Source organism: Clinocottus analis, unplaced genomic scaffold (assembly GCF_023055335.1).
Source record: "Clinocottus analis isolate CAN_PGR_092001 unplaced genomic scaffold, fCliAna1.0.p SCAF_21, whole genome shotgun sequence".
NCBI classification, from domain to species: Eukaryota; Metazoa; Chordata; class Actinopteri; order Perciformes; family Cottidae; genus Clinocottus; species Clinocottus analis.
The window spans coordinates 12,640,974-12,662,237 of NW_027175943.1; the positions used below are offsets into that span (position 1 = coordinate 12,640,974).

Below are 21,264 nucleotides of genomic sequence, written 5' to 3' on the forward strand. Positions count from 1 at the left end.
TGATCTGGTCCTGTAATTTGATTCTTTTTTTTTCCTCGTGTGATGTCGGCTAAAAAAGGCGACCGTCAGGGTCTGCGCTGACATTTGGAGCAGCGGCCATTAGTTATGCGCTTGATCACAAACACCAGCCCCTCCTCCTCCTCCTCCTCCTTCTTCCTCTTCTTCTTCCTCATACCCACCCTGTCTACCTGCTCCACGGCTTGCAGTTTCAAACAAGGGGATCTAATGTTATTCCGCGTGCCTCATTGCCTCTGCTTGCATGCTCCGGCGAGCACAAAAACACCCTCCGCACTACCAATTCTCCAAAATTAGCGAGAAGAAAAATTGCTGCAAAATGTTTCACACCATTTTATCAGCTTTCCTCGTGTTGGAAGAAAAACGTATTTACGCTTAATCAGTGACTGTTTCACTCTTATATTCAGAGTTCTCATCTTACTGTCTCTGTTTAATGTTACACACAAACGTGGCATGTCTCCTGATAGCCATGAGACCGGGGAATCTGTACGTTTCTGTCTGAAAGAACGTGCAACTCCATCGTTACCATATGATGCCGAGGCCGATCCGAAGACATCATGGTGGGATGAAGCCATGAAGACGTCACGGTGGCCTCGGTGTATTGATAACCTGAAACTATTTAAGAAGGTAGTGCTTCGCTCATTCGCCGATCACGTTGTAGTTCTGACTGCTGCTTCCTCGCAACGAATGAATGTCGACACCTTGTCATTTGCCAAAAACAAAAAGATGTACATAATGTATTGTGTTACAAATTGAAGTTGCCTTTTTTTTAACATTCAAGAACACGTAAGGGGCCGATGACACCAGACACGACTCTCAAAAATGCGTCGCTAGCTTAACCGTTGTGTTCCTATTGGACGGCCTTTAATGCGCGCCTTTTAAACGCCGCGCGTCGTGTTTTTCTAGCGTTTTTTCTAGCGTTTAAAAGTTAAAATATTCTCAACTTTTAAGCGCAAGCCAATCGGATCAAGCCAGAGGCGGGGCTTCATTACTTTCTGTCTTCATGTGGTGTGAATAGCGGGGAATTCAAAAGAAAATGGCTTCCCTCCGACGAGGTGCTAATGTTAGCGGTATTTAAATACGAAGAGCTTCACAATTCTAGATGTAAACACGACTCTACAGCTCGGGAGACGCTCCAGCTGACTCCTGCTCAGCCCAAAGAACAACTGAAAGCTCTCGTCATCCAGACACAATTCGCGGAATAGATGCTGGTATTTGCCGTACTCTTTCCTTTTTTCTTTTAACCCAAAAGCTCCTCTTTTTTTTGGAACTTTTTCCTCCTCCTCATCATCCCACAACACAACAAGGACAAGAGCGCGACGTCTGCTTGTCTGGTGTGATCGGCCCCGTAGGGTATGTAATTCAAATCTTTCTATATCTTATTAGTGCACTTAGCAAATGTACCCGTGACAAAAGCTGTGCAACGCAAGATTAGCTATTTGATTGTGAACACTTCTTTTTTTTTAAAAAAGGAACAACCTGTGACTTCACAGTGACCTCGGTAAAGAATGGCGTCGTCTGGCTCCATCCTCAGTTCATATTGACGAAGAGAGCGAGAAGCACATTTACTGAACGCGCTCCAGACGGTCGGCGTGGGCTTCTTCTCATAACGAGGGAGGGAATCATTTTTGGTTCACCAAGCCTCAGTAATATGATAAAACCTTCGACGACACACATCATCTGCCCAATTAGGCCCATTTGGAGATAAAGATAGGTAGCTGTGATCCGTCGAGGTCATTGCGAGTCATTTCTCGAAATGTTTGGAGAGGAATTAAAAAAACCAAAAGGTTAAAAACGCAGAGCGAACGCTCCTTCCTGTGAGAGATGTTTCAGACTACATTTGCATAATATGATTAGACGCTCCACACACACACACACACATACATTCATAAACTCCAGTATCTTCCATATTCATTTTTCTCCTCCTATTTAATGGATATTGTTAAGATGTGTGTATTACCCTGGGACTGAGGTAATTGTTTTATATGTCTGATGTTTAGGAGGATAACTGAAGCCTTATAATAGGGGTTTATGCTAATATTAACGTGTCGTTCATTCAAGTGTTTTTCCTCCTTTTTTTTATCAAAAGAACACGAGTTAGCCTTTCAACACGTATTATTAGATTATTTATTCCGAGTTAAGTCATTGTTTATAGGCTTACCAGGTCGGGAAATGAATACATTAACCGCTACCTACTCAGTTTTAATTACACTATTTAAATATAAATGTTCACAGAGTGACGTTCACGCACTATTTTAACATCAAACTTACTCCGTCGACAGTGACGTCGGCACAGTTCCACAACCCCGGGTCAATTAGAGACATTAATTAGCCGCCTCCAACACATGCATGCCCTGTACCTCGAGCAGATGAAGAAAAAGATAGACGTACCTTTAAGTACATCTAATTATGAAGACGGCGTGCAGGAGGTGAGCGGGGAGGCGCGCTGTGAGAGAGTGTGAATGTCCACTAATTGGCCATATGACTGAAACACCAGAGGGAAGGACAGAGCGCAGTCACGGGTACATGACAGGAGATATGACTGCGGTTCATAACTAGCTTGCCTGTAACCCCCCTCCGCCTCATTCCTGTGTGGCTGGACCGCGTTAGCATGTCGCTACGTGTGCTCTTCTGTCACTACATGCATGCGTCATTACCTCCACGCTGATGCTACATCTGGAACGACTCCGGGGTGCTGAAAGAAACGTGGAACAATTAAAGCTGCAACCGCGCGCGTTAGCAATGTAACCCGGAAACCGCTGTGCTAATTAACGCAACAATTAACATCGATTCACATGTTTTGTTATGACCCTTTGCTCGAATTAAAGTTAGTCCTACGGAGCAAGCGTAGCAACACGACACACACGCATACTGTTAGCTTCAAAGTTGCACTGGCGATGGATCGTTAATACTGATAACTAAACACTGAGGTAAAGTTGAATAAAAGGCCTGAGAGGAGTGACAGTGAGCCACAGCTGTGCAGCCACAAAAACACCAAACTATTACAAGAGATCGATAATGTTCAGGCACGTATCTGCATCAGCAGCGTCTTAATCAGAAGGAATGAGATGGTCCTAGACGGGTTTAAATTTCTGGGTCGGAGCAAATAAATGCGAGCAGCTTTTCGTGTGATGGCGTTGTGATTGTCGCTCTCGCTCCGTCATCGGTGCCACCCACCGACTACCTACTCAAACTTGTTTGGGGTTATCTAACTTTTCTCTCTCATAGCCCATTTTGCAGGAATGAGACAATAGGAGAAGGAAAAACAGTTCTGTCACAACATTAGTTACAAAACATTTCCCCCTGTGACGCACACCCCACCTCTCATGCCTCTGGGCGCCTCGCACATTTTAAGGCCTCCTGACTCCGGGGGAGAGGCATTCTGCTCGCTTTGCACATTTGTTTTATCTCTTTTTTTTCCGGGATAGGTGCTTTTCTTGTTACGTTTGCTGTGCCGAGCTGGTTTCACGCTTGTTTCCGATTATAAAAACCCATAGAAGTTAAAATGTCTGACTCCATAATGGCTATTTAGTCATTTCAATTGAACGAGTACGACCAACTGTGCTTTCACAAAATATAACTATTTTAAGTAAATGGAGCTAAACATAAAACATGGACACAGACATGCACGACTAATACGACCCGAGACAACTGGAAGGAGACGTTTCTCTGCTCTGGTTCTGGCCCTCCACCGTTTTTAAATCCCCGCATATCTTAATAATGTTCTCTCCCGCTTCCAAATCCCCTTATTCAATTATGGCAGCCTCTAATACATGTGTCAACATGTTTCATTAGTCCGTCCTCCTCTTCTTCTCTCCACCGAAGAGATTAGCTCTCCCTTCTTCTTTTTTTTTATTTACTAAATGCAGAAATATAATTTTCTCCAGGACAGAGGGAGAGAAACTGTGAAAGAGAGCGTGATTATTTCTGTTCATTACATTTCATTCTAGTCGGCCAGCCGGAGCTGCTTTTTTTTTTTTTCTCCCCTTCCTGAAAAGACTATTAAATATGCTGCCTAGAATTTACTTATTCAGCTTTCAATTTTTGCTGCAGTCTACATTTAAATGCTTTGAGAACATTAGAGGCAGTGGTTTTAACTCTTGTCTCTCTAACCTCGTCGCCCGAAATGCTTTTATCATGGAGGAGTATTCATGAGCTTTATGCCATCCAACAATGCTTAAACTGTAGAAACAGGAGATGAAGCCAGACCGCGTCCTGGCGGTAAGTGTGTGTGACTGCGTGGATCGTGGAAGCGGATGATTAATTCTCTGAGCGTGTGTGACCCCTTTGATGTTCCTTGTGGTAATTGTTGGGAGTTCCTGGTTCCCTCGAGGGGCTTTTAGAGCAGCTTCTGGATGTCTGATTGGACTATAGGAGCGCCGAGGCCGCGTGTAGGCGGGGACGAGATGAGGCGTCGCGGTGCGGATTTCTCCCGGTGACACCCGACATTGCGGAGACGGCGGTGGAAAAAAAGGCGAGGGCTTCACTGGTCATTATCATTCTACTCCTGTTACACTCATCTCCTGATGGGCCTCATCGCTCCGTTCCCTTCTCTATTTCACCGTATCCCCTGTCTTCATCAGATCCCCCGGCACCCACGCCAACGTCTTGGCTTTGTCTCTCTGGGAAGCAGACGGCAACAGAGAGAAAGGGAGAACGACATGAAACAACAAGAATGTTGGGATCAAAGGTTTTTTGGCTTCGCCTGTGGTCGTAAAAAGCCGTTGGTCAGCCGGTACCCAGTGAAAATATGTTGGTCTATATGCTGCTCGTGCTTTTTATCATCCTAATCCCTTTTTCATTGAGTTCCCCCATCCCTCACTTTCTCATGTGATCTGTAAATATGTCATTACGCTCTCATCTTTGTCGTCAGGACTTTCTTTTCTCCCGTGTCTTTAACTGCTCATCTGAGCAGCCTCACCTACTTCTCCCTCCAGCTCCTTCTCCACTCTCCTGTGCTCCAGCATCCCTCCTCCCCGTCTTATTTCCTCCCGCTCTCTCCTGCTCCCGGTGACCTTAATTACAACATGTAAAAACCTGACCTGGATCCAATTCCCAGCCTCTGACCACACGGCCCCGTGATTAATGCCCCATGGGCCAAATTCAATTAAGCTCCCTTCTAAATTAGGACTACAAATGTAAAAAAAAAAAAGAAAAGAGGATGGAACAATAGGATCACACCATTGTATCTTGGGGGAAAACATTGGGGTCAAAGGTCGAGCATGTGAAGGAAAAGAGAGCGTGCAGCAGCTCCATATGAAGATTGAATGTACTCTGGTGCACGGGGCATGTTGCTGCGCTCGAGGAGTTAATGGCCTCCATCCATCAAGGAGTCAATAGTTGCCGATATATTTGGTTTCCTCAGTATCTCTGATATGAGTATCCACCCTTATTAAAGATTCATGGCACCATTTTGTTGGAATGTTTATTCTTTTTTTTTTTTATTATAATTTTTAGATCATTTGGGATGTGTTGGTGTCTGTAAACGTGCCATGGTTTGTGTTTATAAAGCAACCTAACGTACGTGGTTCAACTGAATCCTGAATGCAACGGCATTGCAAAAGTATAAACACGGGTTTCTTTACATTCCCAGGATGCAACAGAAGCTGTTTGGAGGACATCTTGGGCTTTGGGTAGTTATCCTGCTGCGTGTTCCAGGTCTACTGACACGAATGAAGTCTTTTTTGCATGTTAAAATGAGTTTGTATAGTTTTAATATCATCATACAGGTCTAACCTGATGCCAACTTTTGGACATTATGCTCGCTGCACAGTTGCATGGACTACATGCACATTTTGAGGAATTAAATGGCAAGAGATACAGTACTTTTACTTCTACTCCTGACCCCAGGGTCACTGGGCAGTACTCAGTAATACTCCACAATAAATTCCAGTCAAGTCTCTACAGATTTTGTGATGTCTCCTCGTATATTTATGTGACATTTACATATCGGCTGAGATTCAAATGCGTGTAGCACCCTGCTTCATGGTGAAGTGATTGCATGAGCCACTGATCCATTCCTCTCATTTGTAAAATAGAAAGTATGATTGACAGAGTAATGATCAAACAAACAAATCATCTTTTATTTCAATTCAATAAAGGTGTAGGATCGTCTCGAGGTAGCAAGTCATCAACTTGTTTCTACACTATCAACTTCAACGTAGCATTTACCTTTAAAATATTTATCTGACATTTAATGTGAAACCATGAATGATACATGTATTAAAGCATCGCTAATAAAGTAAATGTGTAAAGATGGAGCTGTAAGAAGCTTGTACATTTCATATGTATTTATAGATATGTGGTTTCTTGGTGTTCTGTGTTTTAGTGTTACTTTCTGGCACCTCAATATAAACTTGTTTTTTACAGTCGGGCGGTGATGCTTAGTGTATTTGTGCAGAACCGTCATGGTACACAGTCACTAAACAGTACACTGATGCAAGTGTTGCACAACCAAAGTTCACAAGCAAAACATCCACCAAGAAACTTTGAGCCATTCTTCTGATGTAATACTTCTGATGTAATACACGTGTACTCTTATCAGCTTGTACATATTAAATATATTTTTGGGATACATTGACATGAAGAAGAATGTAGTCTGCCATCACATTGAGCTGAATCCAACACACCTGAATACATTATTAATTCTATTTTGCGCAGTTTTGTTCAACTAAAATCAGGAATAGAATTGTATTTCATCAGGAACATCAATAAGTATAATAGTGGTCTTTGTTTTGAATCACTTTTCACTTTAATTATTGGTATTTTGTGCCGCATGGACCTCAATGTCATTATCTGCAACACATCAGGGACCAGGACCCTCATTTACCGGTTCCATTATTGTGAAAGTTATAATATTGTGAGCAAAAATATAGTTTAAAACCTGCAGTGGAAGATTGTTTTGTGTTCTGCAAGTTCACACACGACAACTTTACTGTGCTGGAATAAAAAAATCAACTTTCTTTCAGATATTTAGTAAACATAAATGACCTTCGTTTAGATATTTAGTAAACATAAATGACCTTCGTTTAGATATTTAGTAAGTATAAATTATATTTCCTTGTGAAATTTATTGGATTTACCTAGTAGTTGTGTTTAAATGTAGCTAAATCATTCAATACTTTGATAATCAAAGTTGTAGAAATTAAAATATATCCAATTATATTACCTGTCACTTTGTTGCCACAATCTTTTTAAATAATCATCGGACCATTTTTCAGGGTGTAGATATAGTTATTAGAATACATTATTGTGATTTTTGCGTTGTCTATGCAACAATATGATATTGATATTGAAAAGGAGAGCGTTGACTCTTCCACAGCGCTCAGCTAAACATTAAAAGCATTCTTAAAATTTGATTTCAGAAAGATTCGGCCTCCAGAGTTTCTGCATAGCTTTACGCATAGAACGAGCAGAGAGAACATTCACTGGATTTGAGTCTGGCTTTTACTTCCTTCCCCTCTGATGAGTCGCCATCCTCACGTGGTGGAGGGGTTTGTGCCCAGTGACCTTGGGCGCTGTGTTGTGAGGGGTAATAGCTGCTGGTGGGGCCTCAGGGGAGGCAATGTGGTCTCTGGGACGGGGCTAGAACCACGAGCGATTCACTGCCCCTTAATCAAGGAATCGGCGGGGGAAAAGCTTTCCCACCTCGCCTGCAGAAAGGGAACCAGACACCTATTTTAGAGCCAGGCCTGGGAGGGGAGCTCAAAGACGTGGGTCTGGCACAGCCCGGGAAAAAAAAACCTTCATGGAGCCGCCACAATGTGTGGCAAGGATAGGCATCGAGGTCGGTTGTAACGTGAGTTTGGCGGCAGGCAAGAGAGAAAGAGAGAGCAAAGGTGTAGGCACAACTCTCAGTATACCAATCCACCTGCTTTCCGACCCTCACTTACGTCACGAAAGAATGAGATCACCAATACAAGCGCTGCACTGGGATCAGCCTTGGAGATCCTTTGTGTCGAAAGGGGCCAGCTGAGGTTCAGGCTTTACAGGAGGGACATCAAGAGCCAATCCCCACTGCTTACGCCAGACATGTCTATGCCAAGCTCCTCGGATGTGTTGTACATGCACTTTTACCTTCTGAAAGGTCAACGTTAGGCTGCTACGTCTGTATTGGAGCCTCTTTTTTCCCCTGATGCTCTTCATGTTGCACTGCTTTGCAAAGCTGTAATGCAGACAGACCTTCTAACATTAGGATTCTGCACTTCTTTTGATATGCTATATCTGTGTGGTTACTTTTGCTTTTGCTGTTATTGCTGTGTCGCATTAGCCATTCAGATTTTGCAGGGATTGTACTTGTAAACCGTATTATGAATGATTTTTATCTCAAAGGGAAGTAACTCAATGTGTGCTAAAGTTAGAAACTGTTTGACAATCCGTTTTGTTGTTTTTTGTTGCATGTTTTGGTCTGCCATAAGCAAAATGTATTTGGTTTCATGTTTTGTTGGAAGGTGCTTTTATTTTGAAGGAGACGGTTAAAACCGGAAGTCGGGGTGCACCATTTAAAAAAAACAAAAACGGCCCACTCCGACTTCCGGTTTTAACCGTATTTTTCTCCTTCAAAATGAAAGCGGCGTATTTTTCTCCTTCAAAATAAAAGCACATTCCAACAAAACATGAAACCGAGTACATTTTGCTTACGGCAGACCAAAACATGCAACAAAAAACAAGAAAACTGATTGGCAAACAGTTTCTAACTTTTGCACAAATTGAGTTACTTACACAAAGTCAAATACATTTAACAAAACAGCACTTGGATTGAGCTTTTTTCTTTTGTCAGACAGCACACACACACCTACTAGACAGGTAGTGTGTGTGGTTTAAACGTCTAAACGGGAACAGCTATAGTAAGGGAATGTGTTGTGTGTGTGTGTCCATATGTGTGAGAAGCAATGTGCATCCATTCCCGTGTAAAGTGGGAGTCCGCTGTGTGTATGATGTGCCCTGTCAGTTTCTCTAAGTGAGCCTGCCAATAGCGAGGCGTGACTAGCCTGGGAAACACAATGCGGGCCTCAGATCAATCTCGGGGGTGGAGGAGGGGGGAGGGGGGGGAGGGGGCAGCAGAGGGACTGGGACTGTCACACACCTCAAACTCCGTCATCGGCTTCACCCGAGGAAAACCACTGAAGGTCAAGCGGAGCAGCCTCGGTCCAGCCCCGTCAATCAGCATTAGCCTCGTGATTGTGATTACCTCATTAACAGGGATAGACTCAAACATCGTTAACCTCGACAACGGATTCTGACATTAATTCGGGTATTATTTGGTGGGCTGTGTTAATTAGACAGTATCATAAAGGGACTTTTACGCTTTACGTCTTTAAGGGCATCGAACGGCTATGGTCAGCCTTCTTCCACATGGGATCCATGGAGGAGGAGAGTCAGTATTTTTTCGTTTAGTACAGCATCACTGATGTGCCGTAGCCCCGGCTGGCCCCATAGCCACAGATCTACTCATCCCCGGCTTTCCTCCGTGTGGCTATGGGGACCGTGTGCAGCAGATTCAGGCTGCTGAAGAGCTCCTTCCATTTTAGCTCGCCGCTGCTGCGTCAGGAGAAATTCCTGCCTGTGTGAGGACTTCTGTCATCCCGGCCTAATGTCTCTGCAGCAGCCTCGCAGGCTTCAAGCCAGACAGTACACCATGCCCAGGCTGCTGAGTAGGGTGGAAGAGGTCACCCAAAAGTTTCTGAATGATCATCCCCTGGGATGTGCAATGAGTATGACATTTAAAAGCAGATGACATCATGCAGTGTGACCGAGTTTAAGAACACTTTTACCTGGTTTGAGATGAAATGAGGTTGGATTCAAAGATGCATTTTGTTTCTTGTTTGATCTAAATGTTGATTCAAGCTTTCCAAAGAAGTTCGTGTTCCCTTTGGCTCAAGCGGGACATCCACCTTTTATGGTGTTGCTGAACGTGCTGCATGGCAATAACTTGACCACAAGATTTTTCCTCGAGACGAATGCTGCTGAGCCATGTCAATATTTGGCAGAAGTAATATCGATTTAACAGGATAATGATACACTTTTTACAAGAAAACAAGGCGATAGTGTATTGTTTGTCTAAACTAAAACATAATACACACAGCATTATTTTAATAATGATGAATTATTGTGAAATAAAAGTCTACTTTGCTGTAAGATCATTCTGATTGAATTATTACTTCAGATTAAAAGATGCTGTGTTGTACTGTTGTAATCTTTATCTCATTTTAATCTTGATCTATATTTTAATACCGCTGTCTCCGAATGTTTTTGTCAGTTTATTGTTTTATCATATAAATAATCATCTATGTAGCAATTTTGTTCAACAATACTACAATATTTTGTTATCACGCCATTATCCTTTCTGCTGTGTAATTGTTCAAATAATAATGATTGTAAACCTCATCTCTGCCATCATGTCAAGCCGCTGGTTGCTCATCGGATGAGCACAAACATGTTGATGAGTTTTCAAGAATCTTTTAAGGACACATATATAAAAAAAAAAAATAGAAACTTGCGATTTAGCTAACCTCAGGATGTGGGTCTGCTGGAGAGAGACGCCTCTCGTGCCAGACGAATCAAGATGAGCAGAACTGGCAAGAATATGTTTTCACTACGTATCCGTAAACTCAAAGTTTAAATATGTATTAGCATCCAATATCTTTCCCTACAGTTAATGACATCATCTGAAGGAACATTCGGTGTATAAAGCCCAAATAAAGATTACCTTAGCTGATACAGTAATAGTGAAGCCATGCACAAAAATTGAAGCAAAGTGCATCGACGAGGAGGGAGGAACTGATCCAATCACACATCGGTATTGATCCCGATGCAATCCTTCATTTTAGATAGATATATTTTACGTCAGCTGTCACACAGGAGCTTGTATTCACGGCGCTTTCAAGCCCACTAACGCAACGAGTGAAGCTGTGGTCGACTCCCTGACTCTTCTTCCCTCCGCTGAGGTGTGTGTGTCTGTGTGTGTGTGTGCAGCTAAGCCCTGACCCGCTGCCAAACGCCACGCACGGTAAACGACAGTAAATGCGATATGAGAGAGTTCGTTCATGTCATCTGATTTATTTATGTGCACTTGTACAGCGTGCGCGTCTCTTGAGGTTCGCCGTCATCTCTGTGCTGCGTGATGTCGGCGCCAGAGGAGAGCGCAGAAGAGTTCATTAAAGTAACTCCGGCAAAGGCTTTGAATCAAAGCAACACAAACCAGAGGGCACGTTTTAATCGGAGAGGAAATGTACTCGACAAGGCCGAATAAGATTACAGAGAGGGTTAATGTAAAAAACATGAAGGATCAGTATTGGCAGAGATTCTATATTCTTTATTAAATGACTCAGAGAATAACTGAATCAGAACATCCTGGTAGACGAGCGTTTGACTCGTGATAATAAGTTAAATTCATATTCATTCGGGGATGAGAACAACACTAAAATGCAGACGCCAACTATTTAACCTATTTGGAAACCGTGCGCGAAAATCCTCCCGCTCCCATTTTAAGTCCCAGCATGCCCTATTCAGACGATCTTTTGGCATAAAATACATAATATTTTTCCATTTTTGAACCAAACGACACAGTTTTTTGGACTGAAACTCCTTCCTAACAGACCAAGACTTTGTTTTATTGTGATTTTTGTTGCAGATTCTGATTCTTTAGTTCCTAATCTTTCCAAAAAGGTGTCTTATTGACACTCAAGGAGGCTTTTTTAGGGAATCTGGCTCATATCATGCTGGATGTTCATCGTGACGATGAAATTATCTTTACAAAGTGTTTTTTTTGTTGCAGATATACATTTTTTCACCAAGACTTTGCTAAACAAATACATACAATAAAGGTATTGTGACTAATTTGGGGTTCCTACAACGACTCAAACACAGGGAAAAGGAGGTCAGGAGACAAAATTGGTTCCACAGTTTTCAACGGGTTAACTAAAGGCACACATGAGTCTGACAAAATGACACAATATATATATATATATAGAAGACTCGAGCCGTGCGGGTGTGAGATCTGTGGCTTCACACTCAGCTTCACTGCACTGTGTGTGTTTAAATAGCCGAGACCAGACACAGCGGCACGTGGACTCTATGAACTGCCCTTAGTGAGCGCAGACAGAGATGGCTATCTTCAGCTGGACCTAGTCTATTACATTCCAGGTTAGATACAGATCGGGCTGCATATTCCCTTCATTTTCCCCGCGGTATCTCCAAGGAGATCTCCATTAAGCCTGTCAAGAAGACAATCTCCCAGGGCCTGCTTAATTTGATTCCCAGTGTGCGCCGTGCTGGCCTCTCCAAATGAAAAGGTGTTGGTGTCGGTGGGGATCCCCATTCACATAGACATCAAAACGGGCCATGTGTGAGAAAGCATCTGCAATTTCAAAGCCGAGGGGCGGGAAATGTTGGCAATTTGGAGCGATTAAAATGCACGTTGTTTATTCTATTATTAGAAACGGCAGTTTTAATTATTTAAGGGCTCCTTAATTAGTTTGTTAAAAGCCGAAACGCCTTCAGGGCCTCTGTTTTGGAGCGGCAAGTGAGCAGCTTGGAGACCGCCGCACCGAGGAAATAGGCTACGTCTATATTAGCTTATAGTATGGTAAACACTGCACAATAAATTGGGCAGTTGGTATTACTATTCACTGAGTTTTATGAGAGATGCAACTACATATACACTGCATTAGCATCGTTGAAATGTATTGATTGATTTTATTGTTACTTCTGATCGCAGATGATTATTTTTGTGACTGTTTAGTGTTAAGTTTTGGGAGGTTTTATGCACAAAGTCAGTTTATTTCACGGAAGAATCTGTATACTTTGTGTGTATGTGTGTCATTTGTATTCATTATGTCCTTTGTGTGTTTATGTTTACTCGATTCTTACGTCATTAACCCTGTGGACAACACACAACTGTCTTCAGAGTTGTGATGTCAGGAAGGAGTTTATCTCACTGCCAAGGTGCATCACAGCCCATAAACTGAGGGCAGAATAATCACAATATCTGTATGTCATATAACAATGACCGTCAGAGTTTGGACGTCCATGTCTTTAAAATGATGAAATAAATACGTGGTGGATTTAAATGATGTGTATGTGACATTGCTTTGGGGCCGCCGTGCCTGGCCTCTGACAAGATAAGCTCTTTTGGATGTGCTTCTGTATAATAACTAATTATTTATTTCTTTATAAGCTGCAAAATCCGGATGAAACTGAAACAAATTCTGCATGGGCCTGTCGGGGGGGTGTGCCAAAGTTCAGCTCTGTTCTGCTCCCAGTGCTGTGATGCCATAACAACTACGTTGTTGTTTTGTTTAATAATCTTTACTGTTTCGAAATCAGATTCAGTAGTTTAAGATGTGCACCAACCTCTGACCTTGTTTTGTTTTTTTTACCAGCTTTGTATATGTCGTGCAAAATGCAGTTGAGAAGTAAATCCAATCAAGACGACAGTTTCCCAGAAGTTAGTTGGGACTAACGACGTGAGTAAGCCCAGGTAGCTCCTTTGTGTTTAGCTGCTGCACTTTACAGAATCACTTCAGTTTCCTTTTTCAGATGGATAAACCTTAAGAGTGGTCAGACTACATTGAAACGCGATGACAGTGTCTTATTTTACATATTCATCCAAGCAAAAGTATCTCTGAAGCAATGGAATGCATTTCTTCTTTCCATATTTCTTGTGCGTGACAGCTTCTCTTGTGTGTCGTCTTGGTCTCTTTCTGCCATGATGGTTGACATGGAGAAAACTGTGGAACGAATTTTGTCTCCAGACATCTCTTTTTCCTTGTTTGAGTCGTTGTAGGAACCCCAAATGGATTCCAGTACTTGTGTTTATTGTATGTATTTGTTCAGCAAAGTCTTGGGGAAAAAATTATATCTGCAAAAAAAAAAAAAACACTTTTAAAGATATTTTGATCACAACTATGAACATCCAGCATGATATGAGCCAGATTAACCAAAATTGCCTCCTGAAGCGTCAATAAGACACATTTTTGGAAAGATTAGGACCTAAAGATTTAGAATATGCAACAAAAATCACGACAAAACAAAGTCTTGGCCTGTTAAGGAGTTTCAGTCACATTACGTATTTTATGCCAAAAGATTGTCTGAATGGGGCATGCTGGGACTTAAAATTGTCGCACGGTTTCCAAAAGGTTAAGATTCACATTAAAGTGTGTAGAATAAGACTTATTGATGGGGAGAGATGAAGGTAAAGCCTAATAATGCCTTTTTTTGTTTTGCATTTGTCAATTTAAATCATCGTACTTTGTATTATCATTTACTGAGTGTAGTGATAATTATGTGAAGACGTTTCAAAGCTCTTTTTTTAAATGATAATCCCCATTTGACGGTTCAATGTAATCTGTTGCTTTCCATGCGTCTGTGTGTGTGTGTGGGGTTGGCAGCAGTCTTCCAGACAGCCAGATAGAGATCAGCAGTGACTGAAGCCCGGGGTTCGTCCTTCCTGCAGCTGTGAAGGACAGCCCTGGGTTTGAGAAGAGACCGACATTGATTTTCTTGGCCTGGTTATGTGACGGCTGAGGCGCTCGCCTCTGATCGTTAACATTGACCAAAAGCCTTTTTTTCGGTGTGTTGGAGACATGTTTGTCCTGACACACACACACACACACACACACACACACACACACACACACACACACACACACACACACACACACACACACACACAAACAAACACAGCTTTTTAGGAAAGTTGATGCCTGGGAAGCTGAGAGGTGACTAAATCCTACAGTGAAAATCAGCTAATTCGCTAACATGTCACACATTCTCGCCTTTGCCAAATAGGCTTATTGATTTCGTTCTCCTTTGAGATGTGCTCGGCCTGTCCGCCGGGAACAAACGCTGTATTCTTTCTGGCCACGGGCTGATCAATACGAACGGCTTGCAAGGCACTGTTTGATGAAATCTGCATAATTAGCTACTTTACTCTGAACTCTGATGATATAGAAATCCATCCCCAAGGTTATGAAGCAGGTGTATGCATATATGTATGTGTCTTGAATTTAATTTCAGTCATCTCAAAAGCTTCGCTCAGGTTCATTTTCAATTGTTTAAAAGAGAAATATGATGATAGTTCAAATACGTTTCTTTACTTTTTAGTTTTTACAGTGTTTTAAGACTTTATAACATCTAATAATGACAAATACTTGCCAGATTTTTTAAAGTTACATTTCTCCTTTAAAAAAAGAGCAACATATTTTTGCCAAAAGGACATTTTTTGGACATTTATTGATAAATAAGACAAAAAGTAGCAGGCGGATTGTGCTCATTATGATACTAAAAGGGTTCATTTAACTAGCATGGGTTCACCCTGATGAGAAAACATAACACCAGGATGCATATTGGTGTCTGTGCAGTAGTTGTTTCACATCATCGCCTCACAATTATTCATTAGACCTCTCCTGTATGCTTTTGAGCCATTTGGAGATTACTTTATCATAAAAAATAAAAGGTAAAAGAGCGATAAGGCGACAGTGAGCTTGCCGTCAGTGACATGCACAGCTCAGCTTCTGATATATTCTATTTTGTCCCTGCTATTTTCCTCCCTCTGACCTTATCTTCCACAATCTCGACCCTCTCACTGTCTTTTGGAAAGAGAGAGAGAGAGCAAAAAAAAAGTTCTGGAATCTCCAGCTGCAGCATCCTTTCAAGTTTAGATCCTGCTCGGGGGGTTTGGGGAGGTGAGGAAATGCACATCCATGCCCTGGGCATGGTGCACCAGAGCGTGAGTCTCTGATGTTGAGATCAGTGCGCGTCTCAGGGGAGATGACGGGAGACGGATAGACGCTCTAATGTCAGACTTCCCATTCTTCTGCTACGTCCCATTTGCTCGGTGTGTGTGTGCTCATCTCGCTACAAGCGAGTGGATGAAGTCATCAGTCAGCCCAGTTTGAGACGGACAACAGACAAGGATCAGAGTTAAATGGCAGCAGGTTGCGCTGGATCTTATATAGAGTATAGAGGCTGCATAGATATGAAGAGATTATCGCCAGGACTCTTCTGAGGATGGAGGAATATATTCCACCTCTGGGTTAAACCATGTAGGAGAAATGACTCGCGCAAAAAAAAGTGGGTACTGTGCAAATGACAGGAAGCAATTTACAAAGGTTCTCTGAATTGTCTTACATGAGCATAAATCACCAAGTAACACACTGACCCCAGTGTACTGGTACGTGCACCGCAAGCTAATTAACACATGCAACAATTCCACAAATTCTTCATTGTTTTTGCTACTTAATTTAATCTTTATTTTCTCAATAAATAGATTAAGCTTTTGGCCTATAAACCATATTTTTTATGGTCATCGCTATCTTTCATAGCCCAAGGTGAGGGCTTTAAATGTGTTGATCTATTCAACAGTCCCAAAGCCAATTAAATAAAAGCAGCAAGTCTTCACATTTGAAATACTGGAAACATTATTGAGGAATGAATTAACTCGGTGAGATGTTGTATTTTTTTTTCCATTCAACCGACAAACACCGTACGTGTCTTATTAGCCTCAGGACATCTCTCTTATCTACAGTTTGATGTTAAGAAACTACTGTTAATGTTAAACAACATGATTTTAGTCCAGCCTTTAACTCTGAGACACTCCCACGCGGACATTTTCACTGTTTCATACCTTATTTTAAGCTCTAATTTATGATCACGACAAATTATTTACCGCCGTAAGTATGACGTGTGATGATGGACGCTATCCTGCAGCTACAGTCATGTTATTTCTCCACAACACTTCAGGTCTTGTCTCAGTTTTTTATGCAATGCACAATGAGAATTATACCAGCAGTCGCCAAAGTCTGTGGGTCCCTTGATACCGGGCCGCACACAAAGAAATGAATGAAAAGAATGTTGAAAAAAATGAAAGATCGGAAAGATGTTTTATTTTGAAAAAAGACCGGATACATCCGCCTTTTGTTATCAGTTAGCAGAATATCCTAAGATCACCAAGAAACTCTGAAATCCTTGCTTCCATGTCCTACATCCTGTCTTTGTGAAGCTTGGTTTCTGCAGCGACAGCTACCAGATATACGTCACAGAGTAGACTGAACATAAAGGTTCAAGTTACGGACTAGATAACCTACAGAACACACGGCGGGGTCGTCGTCTCCCATCACCCCGAGATGGGACCGGCTCGTGGCAGAGAAGCAAGTTCAGTGGCTCCCACTAAAGGTGAGTTGTATTTTTATACACTTTATAATTGTTTTAATGGCGGTCGTATCACTAAATTACGTCGTATTTATCGCCCACACCGTGAAGGCCTCCGGTCCGTGAAAATATTGTCGTACAATATTGTCCGTGGCGCGAAAAAGCTTGGGAATTAAACCATCGAGTACTGATTTAATAGTGTAATGTTTTCCTTTGTGCAACGCTAAAATCCATTAAATGAACCAACAGATTGAGGTGCGTTCGGAGGCGATTGTTGTTCTTTTAAAACCTAGGCGAGTCCCTGAACTTACCAGTGGGACCTGAGTTTTCCATCAACTGTTCAGTATCTTAAGATGCTGGAGAAAAGACTGGAGGCCGAGCCAGAGGAAATGGGTTGCTGCTCGGCCTGCATGAATCACGGACTGTGATGATAGGAGAGGAAAGGCCATCTCCAACCAGCAAAGGTGAGAACAATCACGGGCTGCTGCACTTGTTCACTTCCTTTCTCTCTTGTGAACTTTGCTTTAACACGAGGAGGTCGGATGGAGACAAAAGGTCAGCGAGTGAGGAGAACATCACTGTGAGTCGTACTGGAGGTCGGTGTGTAGCTTTAAATTCACTTTAAAAGTGTAGCTTTTGATTTAAAGTACCTTCCAAAACATATGTAAAATGCACAAAAGGCAAGAAGATGACGAGATTAAAGTCTGAGGGATGGAGAGAGGTGTGGTGTAGCACATATTAAACAGCTGTGGTGTAGAATGTACACAACATAGCATCACAGATAACATCCGGTCTTCATAGCAACATCAAAACAACTGCACACACATGTTCTCATAAAAAGACTGGCACATGTAATGTAGTAGCATCACATTGAGAACCTGACCTTTAAGCCCTTTAAATCAGAATGCCAAACAATGGGAATGTCAGCAGAGTGGTGAAGAGAAACTCTGCACATTCGAGGACACTTTCACCTTGAAGTGTTAGTGAATGGGAGTGTGGACACATTTTTGCTTTTGTAACTTTGACCAACAAACACATTTCCAGTTGAATCAGCAGTTGTTTTTTTTTACTTTCTGTTTAAACCCAAGCAAAAGGGATAGCAGAAAAGTGTTACCTTCAGCCCCGGGGGTCAGGTCGTCGGGGTCAAAGGTGGTCAGAGGTGAAGGTCCAGGACGTTAGCCATAGGACAGGACAAGGGGTGGGACACACATTGGTGGAGGTCACAAAGAAGCACAAAGACATGGCGGAAGGGAGAGGGAGGAGAAGCAGGAGGCACAACTGAGAGTAAACAAAAATGTGGAAGGAGAGGAAGAAGGGGGCGGCAACAGGGGAGGATGTTGCAAAGATTTAAAAAAAAAAAAAATGCAAGGAAGGATTTGGAAAAAGATGGAGGGATGGCACCGAGAGAAGGTGGAAAGCAGAGGGGGAGTTGTGAAGGAAAGCGGTAGCTTCGAGGAGGGTCGGGGGGAAGAGGCTGAGTCAATTCCTCTAAAAAACCAGAACCAAAATAAAAAGGAATGAACCCATACCTTGGTCGTTTAACGTCAGGTGCGCCAGACCTTGAAAGGGAAAAAACAGAAAAAAAGAACAGAAAGAGGAAGAAAAGAAGGTCATAAAAGGCACGGGAAGAAAAAAAGCATTGTCACAACGTTGGACTGCAGTTTGTGACAGACATCCTGGGGCAGACTTGGATGTCAGAGTTCAAATCAAAGGTAAAAAACGAGAAAGAGAGATAGGAAGAGAGAGAAAGAGAGAGAATAGTAACAGAAAACAAGCAAACACTTCTTGAGTGAGGTGTGGGGGGTTTAGAAAAAAAAGCATTTTCATTTGGCGCAACCCCCGAAGGCTATTGCTCGCACAAATGCTTTTTTTTCCTCTGGAGTACTTATGGAACACACATAACTGTTTGGCAGAAAAGGCTTGAACTGAATTCCTCATCTCATACTGTGCACAAATCATCCAAAAAATAGAACCAGAGCTCTGCAAGGTCTCGCATAAAGAGGGGTCACAGATAAACCTGGAACAACGCTACGGGCTCAAATGTGTTTCCGTTACCCGTAAAAACCTAAAAGCCAAAGGTTATTCCAACAAACATGTGAGCGTCACAACATCTGCTCAAAATATGTAGCCTATTTAGCGGTCTAACTGTAGGCTATTGAGCACACATCTTGCCAACAACCACAGATCACGAGATCGAAAAGGAAGATGTCCACAAGAAGCACCAGCTGTTGAGACACTAAGTGGCTTCTGAATCAAACCAGACAGAGAAAACTGCAGGACATCTTCGGAAATATAAATCAGAAAAACGTGATGGAAACTTACTGTTCTCACCAAAATACCTCCAGTTAGTTTCTGTTTATTCTCAACTGCAGTCAATCCAGTCGCAGCACAATCATCCTCCAGAAACAGCAGCCACACGTTCAAAAACCGACATTAAAAAGCAGCAGCGGGCCCAAACAATTGAAGGGCACTCTTTAAATCAACTGGAGTAAAACAATGGTTACGGCAGCAGTATTCACAACCACGACGGCATGTATAAATAGCGCTCGCTGTTTGACATATCAGCATTAATGCAGCACCTGTACAGGGGGATCATCGGGGGACAACATGCCTGACAGGAGTGAAAATAATAGCAAAACATGTTTTTTTTAAACATCATAGCTAGCCCGGTCATGCACTGTGAAGAAACAGGAGCATGTCTCGGGGATAGGATTCTTGAAAGCGAACCTCACAACTAAGAAATTGAACGTGGTAGAACAAAACATGAAACATGGTCTTAACTATGGCCTAAAGCGAGGTTTACTCCCAAATCAACCTGAAAGGCTCAAGCAAATTGGATTTAACCCGAGGCAGCGCAAAATATCAACAGCATTATGTCTGTCGGACTACAAGTCCCAAAAGGTCAAACCGTTTCAAGCCAGCCGGTCTTTTCTTTGATCAATACCGTTTCAAACATAAGACTCCTGGCACAACCACCAATCAGCTCAATCAAATAAACCCTCCACCATCAAGGAAGTGCAGTAGCATTGCCTTGGAGTGGTTTCCATGTGGTTTGGAATATCAGTATTTATCAAAAATAAATACCTCTGATACCAAAGCGCAGCAAATATTCTGCAATTAAAGCCAATTGCTACCATCAACACGTATTAGAAATGAAAAGATTCACATCACAGACCATTTGCCACGATGCTTGAGATTCATTATTTGGTATTGTATTGACCTGCATTGAGTAAAAAACATTCTTTTCCAAAGAAATATTGGACTTCTTCACCCAGTGAATGCTGCAAAAAGGGCAGACAGTCCTTAAAGCAGCACTAATCAACGCCTGTTTTTGTTTTATTTTGTAGTCTTGTGTCCCCTGTGTCTCTGCACTTCCTGCCCTGGTGATTGTCTGTCTACCGGGTTCCTGATTTGTTACCTTCCTCTTGCATTTAAACCCAGTTTGTCTCCTGTCTCCTTGTTGGTACGTACTGTGTGGTCCTGTCCCTGTTCCTGTTTTTTTCTTCCATTCCAATGAAATCTGGTCTGTTTTTGAGAATCCTTTTCCCTTTTTTGTTGGAATTAAATATTCTTTGAACTGTTCTACGGTGTTTGGGTCCTACTTCCTCCATCCCTTGACAACGCCACCACTACCGTGCACAGCAGATGTACCCGGATTCGTCTCTGGGAGGTCTGTGCATCGACATTCAAACCGTGGACTGGTTTACTGAAGTGCTTGACAGCTAAGGTTGCCTAAACAACGTCCACGCCACCGACAGCCAGCCGGTAAATCCCAACGCAAAGACTCCAGGAGCTCAAATGACTCTTGAATACAAGCCGTCCCTATTGTCTTCTTCCTTAGTAACATCTGTGATTCAGGGGCATGAGGAAATGTACAGGCAGAGTGTTTTATTTATGTGACTGCAGTCCGTTTCCAGCCGGCCCTTTGCAGGGAGCCCAATCATTCTCACTCTGCCTCCCTCTGGTTTTGTTCCCTTGCTCATAATCCATTAAGGAGATAAGGTGGAAGCTCCTGCAATGAAACAGAACGGCGCTTCCGCCGCGTACAAAGTCATTCAAATACACCCGAGCACTCGCCGCGGCCTCATCCAGCTCTGG

At 42.5% G+C, this 21,264-nt stretch overlaps 1 protein-coding gene across 8 annotated transcripts in view; it reads right to left on the reverse strand.

Moving 5' to 3' along the window:
* nrxn2b (neurexin 2b) overlaps positions 1-21,264 on the reverse strand; it is a 638,339-nt gene that overhangs the window by 453,580 nt on the left and 163,495 nt on the right. For 6 of the 8 annotated variants that reach the window (XM_068587901.1, XM_068587903.1, XM_068587906.1 and 3 more), the window contains one exon: positions 18,696-18,725. The exons of the other annotated variants lie outside the window; for them this stretch is intronic. In XM_068587901.1, coding sequence (XP_068444002.1) covers positions 18,696-18,725 — 30 coding nt within the window. The remainder of the gene's footprint in view (positions 1-18,695; positions 18,726-21,264) is intronic. 8 annotated transcript variants of the gene reach the window in all.